Consider the following 20,166-nt stretch of genomic DNA (forward strand, 5'->3'; position numbering starts at 1 on the left):
TCCGCCTGCCAATGCAGGGGACACGGGTTCGTGTCCCAGTCTGGGAAGATCCCACATGCCGCGGAGCGGCTGGGCCCGTGAGCCATGGCCACTGAGCCTGCGCGTCTGGAGCCTGTGCTCCGCAATGGGAGAGGCCACAACAGTGAGAGGCCCGCATACCACAAAAAAAAAAAAAAAAAAAAAAAAAAAAACCCCTGAAGATGATTTTTTTGGGGGAAAAAAACTGACAATACCAAGTGTTGACAAAGACATGGAGCAACTGGAACTCTTATACATTGAGGGTGTGATGCAAAATGGTACAGCCACTATGGAAAATGGGTTGGCAGTTTTTTATAAAGTTAAACATACACTTACACATGACTCAGCAATCCCACTCCTGGGTATTTGTCCAGGGGAAATGAAAACCTATGTGCACACAAAAACCTGTACGTGCCCACGAAATAGAGACAATATTTGCAAATCATGTAACTGGTAAGGGACTAGTCTCCAAGCTATATACAGAACTATTAGAAGTTTACAACAAAAGGACAAATAACCCAAGAAAAAAATGGGCAAGTGTTGGGGGGAGGGAGGGAGGAACAGGTGAAACACAGAGGATTGTTAGGGCAGTGAAACTACTCTGTATGATACTATAATGATGGCTATGCATCGTTATACATTCGTCCAAACCCACAGAATGTACAACATGAAGAGTAAGTTCTAATTAAACTATGGACTCTGGCTGATGATGGGTCAATGTAGGTTCATCACCTGTGACAAATGCGCCACTCTGGTGGAGGATGTTGGTATCTGGGGAGGCTGTGCATGAGTGGGGCAGGAGATGTAAGGGAAAACTCTGAATACCTTCTTCTCAATTTTGCTGTGAACCTAAAACTTCTCTAAAACCAAAGTCTATTAAAACAAAACAAAATGGGTAAAGGATTTGAATAGACATCTCTCCAAAAAAGATATACAAATGGCCAGTAAGCACGTGAAAAGATGCTCGACATCACTAGTAATTAGGTAAATGGAAATCAAAACCACAGTGAGATACCACTTCACACCCACTAGGATGGCTATACTAAAAAAGACAGACAATAACAGGTGTTAGCCAGGATGTGGAGATATTGGAAACATCATACTCTGCTGGTGGGAATGTAAAATGGTGCAGCTGATTTGGGAAACAGTCTGGCAGTTCTTTAAAAAGTTAAACTTATAGGGCTTCCCTGGTGGCGCAGTGGTTGAGAGTCCGCCTGCCGATGCAGGGGACACGGTTCGTGCCCCGGTCCGGGAAGATCCCACATGCCGTGGAGCGGCTGGGCCCGTGAGCCATGACCGCTGAGCTTGCGCGTCCGGAGCCTGTACTCCGCAACGGGAGAGGCCATAGCAGTGAGAGGCCTGCGTACCGCAAAAAAAAAAAAAAAAAAAAAAAAGTTAAACTTATAGCTACCATATGACCCAGCAATTTTTATTCCTAGGTGAAGAGAATTGAAAATATATGTCCACGTAAAAACTTGTACATGAAAGAAAAGTAGAAACAACCCAAATGGCCATCAATGGGTGAATGGATAAAGAAATTGCGGTCTATCCATACAATGGAATATTATCCAGTCATACCAAGGAATGATGCACTGATTCATGCTGTGACGTGGATGAACCTCAAAACCATTATGCTGAGTGAAAGAAGCCAGACACAAAACGTCACATGTTTTATGATCCCATTTATATGAAATGCCCAGAACAGGCAAATCCACAGAGACAGAAGATAGATACACGGTTGCCAGAGGCTGAGGGAGGGGGAATGGGGAGTGACTTCTAATGGGTATGGGGTTTCTTTTTGAGGTGACGAAAATGTTCTGGAATTGAATAGTGGTGAAGGTTACACAACATTGTGAACGTACTCAATGTGACTGAATTGTGCACTTTAAAGGGTGACTTTTATGGTATGTGAATTGTATTTCAGCTTAAAAATTTTTTTGTACATAAATTTTTATAGCAGCCTTATTCATAACCTTCAAAAACGGGAAACAACACAAATGTCCTTCGCCTGGGGAATGGATAAACAAACTGTGGCTTGTCCATATGATAGAATACTACTTAGCCATAAAAAAGGATGAACTATTGATATGCACAATGTGAATGGATCTCAAATGCATTACGCTTAGTGAAAGAAGCCTCACTTCTTTCAAGTGAGTCAAGAAGACATCTACTAGATGATTTCATCCACTTATGTGACATTCTCAAAAAGACAAGACTATAGGAACAGAAAATATATTAATGGTTGCCAGGGGCTGGGAGGTGGGAGGAGGAACAAGGGAATTTGGGGGGTGATGGGACTGTTCTATATCTTGATTGTAGTGTTGGTGACATGGCTGTATTCATTTGTGAAAACTCATAGTACTGTACACAAAAAGGGTGAATTTTATTGCTTGTCAATATATTTTTTAAACGAAGACAATAACAAAACTAATTTTTAAAGACCTCCTTGTTCCCCATTGCCTCGTGGTTGAAGTCCAAATTCCTATGCCTGACCCCATCAAACACTTTGTGATTTGGTTATGTAACTCCCCCCCAATTAATTAATGTTCAATTAATGATTGAACATGTACTGTGTGCCAGGTGCTGTCCTAGGTCCTGGTAATACATTTGTGGAAAAAAATGAGTTCCTGATCTCATGGATCTCACATTCCAGTGAGCAAGCAACCAAATAAACACATAATTAGTCAGGAGGGCTAAGTTCTAAGAAGAAAAATAAAACAGGGCAGAGATAGATAGAGATGAGGGTGAGCTATGTAGATTAGGAAGGGAAGGCACCTCTGTTGGGGTGACATATGAGTAGTGACTGGAAGGAAGTGAGTGGGAAGTAAGCTGTGTGGGAAGAGAGTCCTTGGCAGTGGGAACAGCAAGTGCAAAGGCCCTGAGGCTGGAGCAAGCATCACACAGTTGAGAGAGAGCAAGCCAGCCAGTGCTGTATGTAGGGGCTCAGCAAGCACTAACTATGATTAAGTTAATTAATAACTGTTAATTAAGCTGCTGCTCATGTCTGCCATTAGAGGCTGCTTCTCTGATACACCAGCTCCAGTGATGGAATTTTTTTCTTTTTTGCATTTCCAAGAAATCAGTTTTCATGGTATAAATAAATTAATTTTATCTTGGCATAGATCAATTTCAGCTATATTATGTTAAACTATACGCAACAATACCTTATAGTATATCCTGGACTTCAACCATGAGGCAATGGGGAACAAGGAGGTCTTTTTAAATCCCCTTATAATATAGGCTATAGGACTTCCCTGGTTGCACAGTGGTTAAGAATCTGCCTGCCTATGCAGGGGACACAGGTTCGATCCCTGGCCTGGGAAGATACCACAGGCCACGGAGCAACAAAGCCTATGCGCCACAACTGCTGAGCCTGTGCTCTAGAGCCTGCGAGCCACAACTACTGAGCCCGTGTGCTGTAACTACTGAGGACTGTGTGCCTAGAGCCTGTGCTCCGCAACAAGAGAAGCCATTGCCATGAGAAACCTGCACACTGCAAGAAAAGTAGCCCTCGCTCTCCGCAACTAGAGAAAGCCCACGTGCAGCAAAGAAGGCCCAACACAGCCAAAAAAAAATAATAATAATATAGGCTGTAGAACTCAGAATCATAATAACAACATTGCATGTCTCTAATCACCAGGGAAATGCAAATCAAAACCACAATGAGATATCACTTCACATCTGCAAAAACAAAACAAAACAAAAACACACAAAAAACAAGTGTTGGCAGTGACATGGAGAAATTGGAACCCTTGCACACTGTGGGTGGGAATGCAAAATGGTGCAGCCTCTGTGGAAAACAGTATGGATGTTCCTCAAAAATTAAAAATAGAACTACCATATGATCCAGCAATCCCACTGGATGGGTATAAATCTAAAAGATGGGTATAAATCTAAAAGAATGTAAATCAGAACTTTGAAGAGATGTTAGCATTCTTATGTCCATTGTAGCATTGTTCACAGTACCCACAATATGGAAACAGCCTGAAAGTCCATCAATGAATGAATGGATAAAGATGTGGTATATATATAAACAGTGCAATATTATTCAACCTGCAAAAAGAAGGAAATTCTGCAATATGTGACAACATGGTTGAACTTTGAGGATGTTTGCTAAGTGAAATAAACCGGTCACAGAAAGACAAACACTGCATGATTCCACTTATATGAGATATCTAAAATAAATTCTTGGAAGCAGAGAGTAGAAAAGGTTGGCAGGGACTTGAGGGAGGAAATGAGACGTACTAATCAATAGGCATAATATTTCAATCATGCAAGATGAATAAGCTCCAGAGATCTGCTGGACAACATTGTATTTCTAGCCAACAGTAATGTAGTATACACTTTGTTAAGAGGGTAGATCTCAAGTTAAGTGTTCTTACCACAATAAAATAAAATAAAATAAAATAAAATAAAATAAAATAAAATAAAATAAAATAAAATACATTCAACTACCATACAACCCAGCACTTGCACTCATGGGCAACCCCCAGAGAAATGAAAACTTATATTCACACAAAAACCTATAATGGCTATTTTATTCATAATAGCCCAAAACAGGAAACACCTCATTTGCCCTTCTTCACTGTAATTGAACCAAACTTGGGTTTGCTTGCCTGCATGCAGCAAATCCAATCTTCTGACACCAGGTCTTGCTAAAGGAAAGTTCAGTGTTTTTTGCAAGGTGCCCAATGCAGGGCCAAACAAGAAGAATGGGCAGCTCATGCTCAAAAGACCTGAACTCCCGGATGGCTTTCAGGGAAGTGTTTTTAAAGGCAAGGTGAGGCAGAGGGTCATAGGGTGCAGGATCAGCTCGTGTATGTCCTTTTGATTGGTTGGTGGTGAGGTAGCAGGGCAGTGTTTGGGGAATCTCAATCATCAACCTTCTGGTTCCAACCGGTCTGGGGTCTACATGCTGGTGGTCAGCATGCAGTTAACGTCTTCCATCTGGTAGGGGTTTTAGTATCTGCAAAACAACTCAAGGAGATGGCTCAGAATATTATCTATAGACCTTGAGGAGGAACCAAAGGTCCATTATTTTGTTTAATGGCTAAACTATTATTAGTTTGTCTCACTTGACTCTTTTCTTTTGTTTCTGCACCTTCTCACTTCTCTGATTAAGTTTGCTCTTTGGAACTTGGGGAAGGCGTAGGAGGCTAAAGCTTGTCTACAAACAAGAGGTGGAGGACGTGGGGTGTGTCCCCAGGAAGACCCTGCAGGGTCCTGCTCAGTTTCATCATCACATCATACCAGGAGCTATACCATGTCACCAACAACATTGGCTTTGATCACTTGAAAGGCGATATGTCCCATGTTTTCCCACCATACCCTATGTTTTTTCCCTTTCCATACCCTATTCTTTGGAAACACTGTGGATTGTCTTACAGAAATGCTCCTTACAGGAGTCCTTGATGGCCCAGAGGGAGATGTCATGTGATAAAGCACAGGCATTGACAACCTAGATTTGGAAAGTGATTTTGAAGAGTATACTCTGAATATGAAGACATTTAGGAAGCCTTAACTGATTCACTGGTTTTCTTTGTATGTATACACAGCAGTAGCATATAATGAAAATCTCAAGACTCTTCAAAAGGATATAAAATAAACATTTTAAGGGATCAAAAGCATTGTGTCGTAGTTCACTTGTCACATTTTCCCTCTTAGAACACAAATTATCAGTGGGGGTAATACTGCCCCCAAGGGGGTGAAAATTGGTTTGCGGGGAGGAGGTGACAAAAAAAATCTTAGATATTTCAGTGGTTTGTGGCCCTCCAAAGCTTAACCCTCCCTGGCAAAATCTTATTCATCAGCATTTAACTTCTCTAATTAAATTAAATTAAAATGGTCTCTTTAGGGGGGAAAAATGGTTGAAAAAACACTTCCTTAAGGTTTATAAAACAGTGATGGATCTAATTTGAGCGGATGGCCTCATAGTGGTTGACAAAAGCAAGGATCAAACACTGCTCAGTGTGCGTTGAATTATGCCTGTGCCTCAGTTTCCCGACCTATAAAATCAGGATGGTTTACATAATAGGGTGGCTGTGAGAGTAAATTAGATGATCTCCATATGAGTCCATATAAAGTTTTAGCTGTTATTGTTATCATCATCACTCCCATTTTATAAAAGAGGAAAGAGAAGCTCAGAGAGGTCAGACCACTTGCTCCAGGGCACACAGCCTTGGAAGTGCCAAAAAAGGAGCTCCAAGGCTGCTGGGTTGGCTTGGGGAAGACAGATGTCCACACCTGAATCTTTCCTGTCCCGCCCTACGGAGTTGATTCTGTCGTGGACAGCCCCACAAGTAAGCTGGCGCCACTTGGTCGCCCCCATTCACTGGCACAGGGAAGCCCCTTCTTTCTTTTTCTTTTTTTAAAATTTGTATTGGGGTACAGTTGATTTACAATGTTATGTTAGTTTCAGGAGTACAACAAAGTGAATCTGTTATATATATATTTACATCCACTCCTTTCTTGGCGATCTCATCAATTCCGGTTCGCCAAAGGTTGAGCCTATGGCTGGAGAATTGGGCAGTGGTTTGCTGCCCCCTGCAGGTAGAATGGGAAAAGGCAGGCATCGTGCCCTCCTTTGCCGACCCCCTCTAGATTTGGGGGCGCTTGCTTCTCTCTTCTTTTTTCTCCTCCACTCCCATAATGCCCTCCAAAAAATGTCCCTGGCACAATTTGGGCAACAGCCGTCCAAATTTAAATGCACAAATGCACATACTCTTGGACTCAGCAATTCCACTGCTACAGTTTCAGGCCACTGGCAAAAGTCAGGTAAGATTTGTGGGCACCTAGGTAGTCATTGTTGGGGAGGGCTTCACTCAGCCACAGGACATCCAGCTTTGAGGAAGGTGGGGTGGAAGTGTACCTGCTGTCTTGTAAAGAGGTTCAAGACATTTTGATAAGTGAAAAGCTGTAGGCAGAAATAAAAGAACATTGCAAAGATATATATATATATATATATATATATATATATATATATGTTGGCATATACACATTTTGGGCTGCAAAGAATCAAAATGAACTTGTTAATCGCTTTGGAAGGAGGTGGGAAGGGAAGCTTCTACTTTTTTGCTTTCCTTTTTCTTTCTTTCTTTTAACCATTTTTTTTACTGTGTGGTTTTCTTACACAGAACATGTGGATTTATACATATATCTTAATGTCAGCAAAGGATTATGGGAGATTTGGGGCTTCTTCCCTGTTTCTCTCAGTGTTAAAATCCCAATGATAAAATTTTTAACTCAATACATGAAAGCCGTCACAGTATTCTCATGGGGCAAGGGTCAGTGACAAAGCAAGTATAGAATAAGATCCCATTTTTATTTTTTAAAATTATAAATAATAATAGACTGAAATAGAAATCAAAACACTAACAGATTTTTTTTTTTCTGGATGGGAGCGATTTCTACTGTCTTCTTTGGGTTTCTCTGTATTTTTTTCTATTACGTATTCCACAATTAATGTTTGTATATCTTTTGTAATCTGAAAAAAAATAGATACCCAGCATTGTGAATGCATTTAATGTTGATGAGTTGTACAATTTAAAGTGGTTACAATTGTAAGTTTTATGTTTTATGATACTTACCTGGTTGGTTATTGCAAGGTTACTTTTCTTTAGGGGATGGTAGGAGTCTATCAGGCAGATGACCTAACTAGCGCTAACCAGGCAATTCCTGATTGACTACTTTGAGATTCCATTTCTGGAAAAGCCAAAACTGTAATTAAGTCTCAGTTTGGTGATGTGGCACTTAGTATAAGTGACTCCATTTGAGGTCTTTCCATTTATTGATTTGAGGCTTATTTACTACATAAAGTGAGTTTCCTCTATGTCACATGAAAAAATGAGAGGAGAGCCATGGGGCTGACAGCATTTTCATCCAGGGCAGAGGAAGATGATCCACATTGAAAAATATAATGTTTAAAAGAATGGAAGGGAACAAAGATAGAACTGTGTTTTGGTTATGACAATAGTTCTGCTTATTCAACAAACAAATTACTTGTGATATCAGGGAATTAAAAGCCCAACTCACTGGAGTCCCAAGTGTTATGACACTATTAGATCAGGTTTTTTGGTACACCTTCTGCAACTATTTTCTCTTAACACAGCCTCAAAGCCAGAGTGGCTGAGAATCAACATTTTATTCTGAGGAAAACCAAATCTTGCTACAATTCTACCTCAAGAAGCAAAGGCATCTGGAGTGAGCCCAAGAGAAATGAGAAATATGTCCATACAAATATATATACTATGTTCACAGAAGCTCTGTTCATTATAGCCACAAACTGGAAACAACCCAGATATCTATCCACAGGTGAGTGGATAAGCAAGTTGAATACATTTATATATAATTGTGTTACCGAACCAAACTTGGGTCGCTTGCTTGTGTGCAGTAAAGCCAACCTACTGACACTGGATTGTGGTGAAGGAAAGTGTAGCGTTTATTGCAGGGCGCCAAGCAAGGAGTCCAGGTGGCTAGTGCTTAAAAGGCCTGAACTCCCTGAAGGCTTTCAGGGAAAGATTTTTAATGACAGTGTGAGGAAGGGGGATTGTGGGGTATGTGATCAGCTCATGGACCTTCTTCTGATTGGTTGGTCAGGAGGCAATTGGGAGTCAACATCATCAATCTTCTGGTTCCAACAGGTCTGGGATCTATGTGCTTGTGGTCAGCATACAGTTAACTTCTACCTGGTGGGGAAACCCTCAAAGGGTATGGCTCAGAATATTATCTGTAGCCCTTGAGGAGGAACTGAATGTCCTTGACTTTGGTTTTGTTTTTTAAGTATTTATTTATTTTGGCTATGCTGGGTCTTAGTAGCGGCATGCGGACTCTTAGTTGCGGCATGCATGCAGGATCTAGTTCCCCAACCACGGATCGAATCCAGGTTCCCTGCATTGGGAGCGCAGAGTCTTAGCCACTGGACCACCAGGCAAGTCCCCTTGACTTTATTTAATGGCTGAACTATTATTACTTTGTCTTCCTTTCTTTCTCCATTGTCTCACTTCTCTGATTAAATTTACACTTTGGAACTTGGGGACAGCCTAGGAGGCTAAAGCTCTTCTACAAACGAGAGGCAGGCAGAAGACATGGTGGGTGAGTGGGTGGGGGAGGGTGTGTTCCAGGAAGGGTCCTACTCAGTTACAATGGAATAACACTTACCAATAAAAATGCAGTACTGTTATACCCAACAACAGGAAGAATCTCAAACACACTATGCCCAGTGCAAGTACTCTAACTCAAGAGAACACATGGTTTATGATTCCACCTATATGAAATTTTAAAAAAAGACCATTATGACCTATAGTGAGAGAAAACAAATTTGGAGTTACCTGGGGAAAAGGATGGAAGAATTAACTGTAAAGAGGAACAAAGGAATTTGGGGGTTAAGGAATGTTATCTTGATTCTGAAGGTGATTACATAGGTGTATAAATGTGACTACACTCGTGGAAGGCTACAATTTAAATGGGTGCATTTTACTGTTTATAAATTGTACCTCAATGAAATCGATTTTTATTTTAAATACCACGAACATATATTTCACATACTACCGTCATTTACAAAAAGTTGAAAAACTAAGGAGTACTTATTAGGCTTACAAAATTAGGTTATCTATTGAACCCTCAAAATATGGCAATAAAGGAGAACAGACCATTCAAATACGCGCAAAACACTCAATAAAACGTTGGGTTTTAGGAAACCGGTGCTTTGCCAAAAAGGCTTCCCAGATCTAGGTGCCCAAGGCGGGGGAAATTGGAAGTGGGCGCCAAAGCCGGAAGTGTGGCAGGAAACAGGATGCAGAAGCTGGGGACGCGCTTGACTCTCCAAGTCCCGCCCTGAACCCGGAAGTGTGGCCCACGTCCAGGTGCAACTACGCATGAGCACAGCCTAGATCGGCCAATCAAAAGGAAGGAAGGCGGGCGTTCGGGTGAAAATCGGGAAGTGTGGCCTTTTTACGTTCCGGACGTTAGCCGAGCGCCATGGAGGCCTACGAGCAGGTCCAGAAGGCGCCCCTGAAGCTGAAAGGCGTGGCAGAGCTCGGAGTGACTAAGCGGTGAGTCCCCAGAGGCTGTCCCTTTGAGCATCTTCCTGAGACCCCGGAGCGTAGCCCTCTGACCCACCGTTACCCCGTCTCCCCTCCCAGGAAGAAGAAAAAGAAGGACAAAGACAAGGCGAAACTGCTGGAAGCGATGGGAACAAGCAAAAAGAACGAGGAGGAGAAGCGGCGCGGCCTGGACAAGCGGACACCGGCCCAGGCGGCCTTCGAGAAGATGCAGGAGAAGCGGGTAAGGCGGGTGGGAAGCCTAGGGATGTCCCGCATCGATGGCCTGGGTCTCCTGGGGTGGATTCAGAGGCAGGACCCGGAGACCCGTAACCGGGGTCTACCCCAGAACGCTCCGGGGAGGGCAAGCGGTCAGTGAGGACCTTAATTCCGGGGAGAAGATGCTGCGTGAGTAAGAGAGTAAGAGTCCACGGTGGGGGAGCTCCGAGGACAAGAAGGTATTCTGGCCGGATTGGACTGCAGAGGGGAGAGCTAGAGACCCGGCTTTGGATTCCAGCGCTGTCGCTCGTTTGACCCGTAACACTGGTCAGTGACTCATCTCTTGATGCCTCAGTTTCCACATATGTAGGGGTCAGGATCATGCTTTCTCCTGAGAGGGATGGGAACTTTGGATGAGGTAACGCGGGCAAATGGCACTCAGTCTGGCATAAAGTCAGTGCTCAATGGATATTAGCTGTTGACATTAAACGGGCATACTCACAGCTGTAGGTCACCACGAAGTGTTCCCATGACGACTTTGGCGGCTTCAAATACGTTGTATGTTCAGGCTCTGAAAAATGATTTCTCTTAATATAAAATACTTAATAAATTTGGGTGGCGAAGGGTAGGAGAGGTCAGCGTAGGATAGATACGTTCAGCCCATTATGTTTGGGGGGAATAATCAGTCTAGGTCAGTGGTTCTCAACTGGGGGCCATTTTGTCCCCCACCTCTACCCCCAAGAAGACATTTGGCAATGTTTAGAGACATTTTTGTTTGTTACAGCTTGGGTGGGGCGGGGGTGGGCAGGGATGCTGCTCAACGTCCTGAAGGGCTTGAGACAATGTCCCCCAGAGCAAAGATTGATCTGGCCCAACATATCAGTAGTGCCCAGGCTGAGAAACGCTAATGGTGGTCTTGGTGATTTGGTCCAGTAACGTCAGGAAAAAGTTAACTCGTTACTCCCAGGCCTAATTGAGTCATAGGAGAGAAAAAGGAGAGAGAGAGAGAGACACTGGCTTTGACACGACAGACCTGCGTCCCATTCTGTCTCTACCACTGTTGGTGGTGTAACTCCGGACAAGTTGGCTCACCTCCCACACCTTAATTTCTTCATCTGTAAAGTGGGACTCAAGTCCCAACCTCATAGGTGGTGAGGATTTAACAAGTGTATGCACTCAAGCCCGTTCCTTAAGGTTATAGTCAGAGGCAGGGCTGGGATTTTACTGCTGGAGTTGGGGTGGAGAGGGGGAGAGGCTCATGCAACCATCAGAGTGACTAATAATGGCCCTTCAGAGTAGGGCAGCAATAGTGGAGGTGATGGAATGTATCGGATTTGGGATAGGTTTTGAAGGAAGAACAGCCAGATTAGCTGATGGGCTGGGTGTGGGCTGGGAAAAAGGAACCAAGATTTTTGGTGGGAGAAGCTGGGTGAATGAAGGTGCTGTTTTACTGAAACAGGAAGGACTGTAAGTAAAGCAGGTTTCTAAAGTGGGGGATCAAGATCTTCGTTTTAAAAGTTAAATTTGAGGTGCCTGTTAGAAACCCAAGTGGAGAATTCTCATGGACAGTTCGATACCTGAATCTGCAGTTTAGAGGAAAGGTCTGGGCCCAGATCAACATTGGGGAATTGCTCTGGGGACTGCATGAGATCCTTTGAGGAAGGATAGTGACAGAGGAGGTCTAGGATCTGACCCCTGGTGATCAGAGGTGGCAGAAAAGAAATTGCAAAGGAGCACAGGACGGAGGGATACCAGGAGAGTGTGTCCTTAGGAGCCAAGTGGAGAAAGTGTTTCAAGAAGGAAGACGTGATCAACTGTGTCATATGCTGGCAGGAGGTCTAGGCGGGTGAGCACTCAGAGCCCTTAGCTGGCATTTGGTATGAGAAGGAGGAAAGGCTGATTAGAGTGGATCCAAGTGGGGGCAGGGAAAGGCAGAGATGGAGACAAGGATTAGAAATTAATCTTGGGAGATTTGCTGTCAAAGGGAATGGAGAAATGGGCCTCTAGCTGGAGGGTAGAAGGTCAAGGTGAAGTTTTCGTTGTTGGCAATGAATACCAGAAATCCTCCTGAGGGTTTGGTTTGGCCCAGCAGAGGGAGAGAGGGGGGCAGGAAGAGAGAGAGAGAAAGAGAGGGGAAGAGAGGGAGGTACATGAGATGGATGAGAGAGAAGGGAGCAGGTGTGGACAAAGCGAGGTACAGTTGGAAATGCAGATTCCCTTGTGGAAGAGTGTTGGATTGAGCACAGTGGGCTTTATAGGCTGGACAGCTGGAAGGAAGGCTCCAGCCTGGTGGAGAGGATCAGAGCTTGGCATTTCCAGCCCCATCACCCACTGTGCACTCTGGTCCTCATTTTCTCTTGTCTGTGAAGTGGGGTTTACAACAGCACCCATGACGCCCTCTGAACTTGGTGTGTGGAGTGAGAAGAGGGAGGGCAGAGCCCCCCAAAGTGCCTGGCATTGGTGACAGCTGCTCAAGTCAGTGTGGCCTCTTGTGAGGAGACACGGGCCTCACGTGGGCTCACAGCAGCAGGAAGGGGCAGGGATGGACAAGGCAGATACTTCAGAGGGAGAGGGAGTGTCAGCCAGGTGGGAGCTGACTGGACATAGAGGGAGATGAAGAGGCAGCAAAGGAAAGAGGAGGGAAAGGGAGGGGCAGCCAGGGGGCAGTCTACAGTATATCTCATGCTTTTGTGGGTTGCCTGGGCTTAGCTGGCTGGTTCTTCTGCTGGCCTCCCTTGGAACCTGGTGCAGTCAGATGGCAGCTGGGGCAGGAGGCCCATCTGGGCTGGAAATCCAAGATGGCTTCACCATCAGGTGTCTGGTGCCTCATTGCTCTTCTATGGCCTCCCTCCCCACATGTCATCTCATTCTCCAGGTCCTTTCTTTGCAGCAAGGTCATCAGACTTCCCGAATGGTGGCTAGCTTCCAAGAACACACAGCAAAACCTGCTAGGTCTCCTTACAGCTTCAGCCCAGCACTGGCACTGCATTCTGTTAAGTAAACCGTGTCACAGGACCAACCCAGAGTCAGTGCGACAGAGGACTGCACCAGGGCACCAGTACCAGGCAGCTCGGTTCATGGGGGGGGGGGGTGGGCACCAAAGTGAGTCGGCCACAGTCACCCAGCTAGTAAGTGTGGAGCCAGGTGCAGCCCCAGGTCTGCGTGGCTCTGCATCCCATGCTCTCACCTCATACCAGGTATAATTGGTGTTAAGCATGAGGGTAGGTCGTGGTGGTACAGGGTGCGTGTTCCAGCATCATACTTGTCAAGGCCATCTGGGTCTTGTAACCCTCTTGGCTCTGTGTCCTGTCACTCAAGCACCTACTCTGTGTCAGGCTCTTTACCTTCCTCATTTATCATCCTTCCTCAGACCCCTTCTGAGGCTTTCTTTTTCTGCAAACTGGGAATGCAGTCAGTTGCCCAAGGATGCAGGAAGCACATGTACAGCTCCCAGCGGAGTCTCTCTCCTTAAGTCAGTGCTAGGACGTTTCCCACCACTCAGACCAAAGGGCAGCTGATGTGAGTTCCCACCGGGGTGTGTTATGGTCAGGCATCCCTGCTGGACCCACTTGAGTGGAGTTGAGGGAGGGGCGAGGTGTTCACCCTGAGACCTCCAGCCATTCTAAGTGTGAGACCCAGGCTGGCTGGGGGCTCTCATCTTCCATCGTGTGCTGGCCTGGGCTGCATCAGGCATGTGACTCACCTCCATTTCTCTCCTCTCTTCAGCAAATGGAAAGGATCCTGAAGAAAGCATCCAAAACCCACAAGCAGAGAGTAGAGGTAAGTCATGTGCTGGTGGGGGAGACTGAGCCATGTAGGGACCAGGCTAGGCCCAGAGGCTAGGAGCCTGGTAGAGGAGCCATTGGAGTGTTGGTGGGGGCGGGGGTGCTTTACCCAACCTCCCCAGGGTCATATAAGGGCAAGGCCAGGGTTCAGGCATCTATAATGCCTGGCAGGGTGGCTTTGAGAGGAAGGGGCTCACTGAGGAGAGACAGGATGTGGAGAAGTGGGAGTGGGCAGTGCTGCATATCCCTAGTGCCCTGCTTGGGTCTGTGCTGACATGGGCTTTCTCCTCGGCTTTTCCAGGACTTCAACAGACACCTGGACACACTCACGGAGCACTATGACATTCCCAAAGTCAGCTGGACAAAGTAGCCTCCCCTCCTGGGGTATGGAGTGGCATCAAGGAGAAGCAGAAGGCAAAGTTGGGGTTATATTTGGCGCCTTTGGTATTTTCTAGAAACATTCTTTTACACACATCCTTGCATCATCTGCTGAGATAGTGCTTTTCAAAGCTGTATGTCCTCATTCTGGAACTTGATTAAAATAAGACCGTCCTTTTACTCTATTTTGATTTCTCAGTAGCACATAGAAGAGGAACATTTTTAGTTTGGAAAGTGTGTCCAGAGATTAAGGTTATTTCTGTGTAAGTGCCATGGAAAAGTGGTTTTACCCCCGAGTTGTATCTGACTCTTTGACAGCCAGCCAGCTGGCTTTGCCTGGATGAAACTGACTCCAGAGGACAAGGAGCTAATGCCAGCATGGCCTGCAGCATGTACACCCCTGTAGGGCCCTGCACAGGCTGCCCTTCCAAGCTCCCCCTAGATTGGGGCTTATGCTCTCCCATCCAGGGGTTGGGGAAGCCAGTTGCAGCTATGGTCTTCAGTCTGTCCCCTCAGCCTTCTGGCCAGTGAGACAGCACAGCCTGGGAAACAGAACAACCACCTAAGGCAAGGATGGAACGTACACCTTGTCCCTTTCTAAACCTGTGGCCAGCATGTAGCCTCTTCTCCCCATATCCCCATTCCAGACATGTCTAGTGGGTGTTGCCGTGGCAGGCATTGCCAGTCAGGCACAGCATTCTTTGTGATGGAACCCAGACAGCCTGCCATCTTACCTTCAACCCTGGGCTCCAAGCAGCCCCCCGTATTTGTTCAGAGTTGGCACATAACATGTTTGGCGTTACTGGCCTAAGGACACCTCGAGGGTGATGGGACCGAGGCAGACCACCAGCACAGACAGACGTGAGTGTAGTCGAAAGGAAGGACTCAGGTTCCCGTGCTGGAGAGCCAGGATCTTTGAAGGCCTCTGTGTACCCATCAGATAAGGATCAGATTGCATATGCTGTCGGGAAAAAATGTGTTGACATAGATGCGGAGAGAATAAGAAAGGCAGAAAACAAAACCATGTGTTGGGTTTGGGACTGTCATGTGAAATGCAGAATAAAACAAAAGAAAGTTATTAACTGTGAGTCTGAGTATCATAACTACAGGCTGTTTGACTACCACTAGAAACACTGCCTTTAGGATTATCACACACAAAGAATGTGCGTACCACAAAACAACTATTCTCCCTCAATTTGGAGAAAATTAGATGACATGTGTTTCCACCTGGGGTTTGCAACCTACCTAAAAGAGGTGACATACCCTTTCCTTAGCATGGCTCCTTGTAGTGGATTTCCCCACTGACTGGTAGAAAGGCACTTTCAGGCCTTTGCCATCCATGAGTCAGCAGTTGGGGTCTGTGAGCATGATGCGGTGGCGCTGTGAAAAGCCTGCTTCAGTAGTGGGGAAGACAGCTACTCCAATTCTCCCTGCCCATCAGATCACTCCAAAACTGAGTGACTGAAAACAGTGGAATTTCTCTCTCACAATTCTGTGTATTGACCATGCTCAGCTGGATGGTTCTGCTCCACGAGGTGTAGTTTAGTTCATGTGTAAGTTACATTGACTTGCCTGGGGCCAGACCGTCCTCCAGAATCTCCCTTTACATAACCTGTTCCATCGCCAACACAAGTCATTGCCAGACCCACTCTGGGAGGGAATTACACAGGGCACGAACACCAGAAGATGTGGTTTATTGAGGGCCATCACTTACAGTCTACCACAGTGGTTCTCAAAATCTGCATGTTAGGCTCTCCTGGGGAGCATTAAGAACTACTGATGCTGCTTGGGGTGGGGTTCCGTTATGAGATTTTTCAGAGCTCCCCAGGTGACCCCAGCATGCAGCAAAGTTTGAAAAACTCTGGTCTAGCACAATCAGTATGGTCTTTTCTGAGACGTCACCGAGGTCAAATCTGACTTATACATTAACTACCAAGAATGAAATTCAGATATGATTCAAATTCCTTCCTCCGCATATGGAGAAAAGGAGGTTACAAGTAACTTATGTGTAAACAGTGTTTACTGTGACAGTACTCTTGGCACTTGGAAGTCTTTGTTTCCTCAAAAGACTTTTGTCCTCCTAGCCCCCCGATACTGTATTAAACATCTAAAATGCCCACAGCAAGCCTGAAAAGAAATCCTCCATAATGGAAAGGGTTGCCTCTCCTGGATGGCTTTTCTTTTTGCCTTATGCTTTTTGGCATTTCCTCAGTTTTTCTTCAGTGAGATGTACAGTTTTGTAGTTAGAAAAAAGACATGTTTTTCTAAAACACTGCAGTAAATTGGGCAAGGTATGAGGCTAGGCACGGTAGGATTTCTTGAGAGAGAGTTGATGTCAAAAAGCCTCAGTTGGCTGCTTTGTGGAAGAATTCTTCCAGCCCAGGATTCACTTGATAACCTTTAAAGATTCCAGTTTTCTTCTCTGGATTTTCTTGCACTTACATCTCTACTCCAAGTAGAGGATGTATAACCACAGAGTTGCAAAAACTATCTTTGAAAACCCCAAGTGGAGGTAGTAGAGAAGATAAAAGAAGAGGCAAGCAGCCTGGGTAAATGGTTCTGATACTGCAGGACTGGGCCCAGGGCACTGTGATGGTTCATTGGGACAGAATGCAGGCATTTCTCCAAAGGCCGAGTATTCATAAAAGCAAATGAGATATAATTCAATTAGATTAATTGGGGTCACAGTTTGCATTACCCACAGTGACCACTAACTACAGAAATAAATCACCTGCTTTTTGCCTAGGTTCAGTGGGGTGTGGCTTTCAGGAGATCATTTCAGGCAATAAACTGAAACACTTGTCCACTGACAAACGTTGACACTGACAGGTGACAGGAACTGACTGTTGCTACGGCTCAATTGCCAGAGAGTTTAACTTCTTTCCAAGTAACCATCACCTTACCCCTCCCTATAAAGGGTATCACAATTGGTGACTGTATATTTGTTTTCGACTTCCCCACCAGGCTATGGGTTCAACCACAAGGATCTCTTACCTAACTTGGCCCACAAAGTGGGGTTTTCAGCTGCAGGGGCTTCGCCCAGTCTGGCAGCTAGAGTGCCCTGCCTCAGTCGGCCCGGCCCCGCCCCGCCCCGCCCCGCCCCTCTCGGCTTATTTCCGGGATGCTTGAGGGAGGAACGGGAAGTTAGGGCGCATTGGACTTACTGCGCCTGCGCACCCTGCGCCCTGCGCCGGCGCATTCTTGGCAGCTCGTTCCCGGCCGGACATAACGGTCCGCGCGAGGTTCCCCGGACCGGAAGTGGAAACGAACTGTCGCGGGGCGCACCCGGCCTGGCTCACCGCCTGGCAGTCCCCGCTGTCGCCGCCGCCCTCGGCCAGTGCCGAGGCTTTCCGCAGCCACCATGTCCGCCAGTGCCGTCTACGTGCTGGACCTGAAGGGCAAGGTACCGAGGGCGCCCCACCTTCCGCGTTGCCAGGCAACTGGCGGGGGCCTCGCCCCATGGGGACCCACCCTGTTGCTAGTTAACCGGCCAATGGGAGCCATCCTGGTCTTAGGCAAGGAAGCCGTTTGGCAGCACCTGAGGCCTCCACCCTGTTGCTAAGTGTCCAGGAAGAGGTCTTAGGTCCGCCTTAGCCCTGCCTTGTTGCTAGATAACGCAGTGGGCTGCCGCCGTTGCCAGGTAACCGGCTGCAAGACCCTCATCCCCCACCCCTGTGGGCTGGCGGCCCAGCCCTCCGTGGGGGCCGGGGAGCGCGGGCCGCAGCCCGCTTGGAAGCCAGGCCTGGCGCCGAGGGGCTGCACGACCCTTGACCAGAGGTGGTGAGGCATTGCGAGGACAGTGTGCCCTCGGGCCAGTCCCGCCCTCTGGGAGCGCAGCAGCTTATGTTTATTCAGCGATTTTTCTGTGCCAGTCCCTGTAGGGATTTCTTAACGTTCACTGTGACATTGAGTTACAAGAGTCAGGTGAAGTGGGTGGTGGGAGTGCCATTTAACAGAGGGAGAAACTGAGGCACAGAGAGGCGATGCAATCTGCCCAAGGTCACACCGGTCACAGAGAAGTGGCAGGTCTAGGAGTTGAACCCAGAATCAATTGTTCATTCAGCTGATATTTGAGGAGCACCTACTAAGTGCCAGGCAGGGTGCTAAGCTTTGGGCTGCCTTTGGGGAGCAAAATCAGAAATCAGTCCCTGTCCTTCTGGAGCTCAGAATCTGGTGGTAGAGGGACACTGATCTCAAAAAGCACAAATAAATATAAATTGCAGTGGTGGAGCAGTGATGATATAATAGGGAGAGTCAGCCTCTGCTGGGGGTCAGGAAGGGCTGCCCAGGGGGAGTGACAAACCCGGCTGAGACATGAAGGAGGAATTGGACATAACTAGGCCTTGGGTGCCTTTCCCAGGGGTTTTTGGGAAAGCTTCATAAAGGAGGGATCTCAAAACTTTTCAGAAGTGACCTGCTGCCTTCCCCCAAGTCCATCCCAGCTAGAAGCCAAGAGACCTCTTGCATTGGGGAGTAACAACAATAGGGCAGAACCAACAATATTAAACAAGCCCCACATCAGTGAGTGAGAGAAACACCGGTGTCGGGCCTAGGTGAAGTGGGCAGGAGTTAGCTCAGAAGCAGCAGGGAGTGAAGAGGTGAAGTGACTGTCCCTTGCTGCTCCATTCCCCACCCCCAGCACTTTCCCAGAGTCCCTTAAGTGGGTTGCCTGCCTTGGATGCCACCCAAAGTCAACAGCTAGTGAGACCCAGTACTAGGCTCCCTTCTTCAACCTTCTTGGAGGCAAAGAAAGACACAGGGCACACCAGGAGCTGGGAGGGTGCAGTGTTCCCCAAGTCTTTGTAGCACGTGTTCTTGTTTCCTCCCTGGCCACTGTGTCACCAGAGGTCCTACAGGCTGCCTACTCAGATCACTCATTTCTTCAGCAAACATTTCATGAGCACCTAGTAGGCACCAATTCCAGTGCGGACCATCGCTCTGTGACTGAGGAGTTAGGGCTGAGCTCAAAACCTGTCTCTGCTGCTCAGCTGCATGACCTAGGGCGAGTGTGTGAACTCGCTGAGCAGACACACCAGGCAGGCTCAGCACCACCCATGGTCCACAGGCCATGTTAGTCCCCACGGACTTTGAGCTCCGGTAGGGGAGGTGCATGGAAGCTGACAGATCCAAGCAGACACATGGATCCAAATGGTCAGATCCCATTAGCCACAAGGACAAGGCCCCAGGTAATGCAGTTACCCAGCCTCAGTTTGGGCTGGCGGGAGGAGAAGTGTTTACGAAGGCTTCCTGGAGGAGGGAGATGCCAGAGCTGGGAAGGTGACCAGGTGGCAGTCAGGTGAACGAGGAGGTGTCACAGTGGGCCCGCTGGCGCTGGCAAGCCAAAAGTCCTGGGTAATGCTGGAGCCTGGAGGATGATACCAAGAGGGCCGTGGGTGTTGAGGATGTCCAAATGGGAGAGCAGGACAGAGGGAACCACTTTGATCCCAAGAAGGAACAGCCACCATAGGAGACAATAGCCTGGAAGAAGTATGATTATACGTGCCTTTCAGGAAGCTCCTGAGGCAGCTGTGGGTTTGCCTCCCATCCTCAGTGACCATCACGCCATTTATTATTCCACTCCCCATGGACCTCATGTTTTGAAAGTTTGCCTTCTGCGCAGACTTCATTTAATAAAAAATAAAGTCAGGAAATTCACAACCACATATCTGCCTGCCAGCCAGAGCCTCTGATCACCAAGGAAACCAGCGGGGCCACATTCAGCTGATAGA

At 46.8% G+C, this 20,166-nt stretch overlaps 2 protein-coding genes across 2 annotated transcripts in view; both read left to right on the forward strand.

Annotated features, from left to right (window-relative positions):
• Positions 1 to 9,931: 9,931 nt before the first annotated feature.
• On the forward strand, positions 9,932 to 15,525 carry FAM32A (family with sequence similarity 32 member A). The gene is made up of 4 exons (XM_030880280.2): positions 9,932 to 10,067; positions 10,158 to 10,299; positions 14,001 to 14,054; positions 14,361 to 15,525. The coding sequence occupies exons 1-4, from the start codon at positions 9,994 to 9,996 to the stop codon at positions 14,427 to 14,429; spliced, it is 339 nt and encodes a 112-aa protein (XP_030736140.1). The 5' UTR covers positions 9,932 to 9,993; the 3' UTR covers positions 14,430 to 15,525.
• A 2,122-nt stretch (positions 15,526 to 17,647) lies between these two features.
• Positions 17,648 to 20,166, forward strand: part of AP1M1 (adaptor related protein complex 1 subunit mu 1) — a 30,061-nt gene continuing 27,542 nt past the window's right edge. Inside the window, exon 1 of the mRNA XM_030880279.3 lies at positions 17,648 to 17,840. Within this exon, the coding sequence (XP_030736139.1) occupies positions 17,799 to 17,840 (42 nt within the window). The 5' untranslated portion in view covers positions 17,648 to 17,798. The remainder of the gene's footprint in view (positions 17,841 to 20,166) is intronic.

This window comes from Globicephala melas, chromosome 3 (assembly GCF_963455315.2).
Source record: "Globicephala melas chromosome 3, mGloMel1.2, whole genome shotgun sequence".
NCBI lineage: Eukaryota > Metazoa > Chordata > Mammalia > Artiodactyla > Delphinidae > Globicephala > Globicephala melas.

Excerpts from the sequence above, each read along its gene's own strand:
- FAM32A (XM_030880280.2), top strand. The coding sequence starts at position 9,994 with ATGGAGGCCTACGAGCAGGTCCAGAAGGCGCCCCTGAAGCTGAAAGGC. Across the intron at positions 10,068-10,157 it reads GAGCTCGGAGTGACTAAGCG|GAAGAAGAAAAAGAAGGACA; the intron begins GTGAGTCCCCAG and ends CTCCCCTCCCAG. Across the intron at positions 14,055-14,360 it reads CCCACAAGCAGAGAGTAGAG|GACTTCAACAGACACCTGGA; the intron begins GTAAGTCATGTG and ends CGGCTTTTCCAG.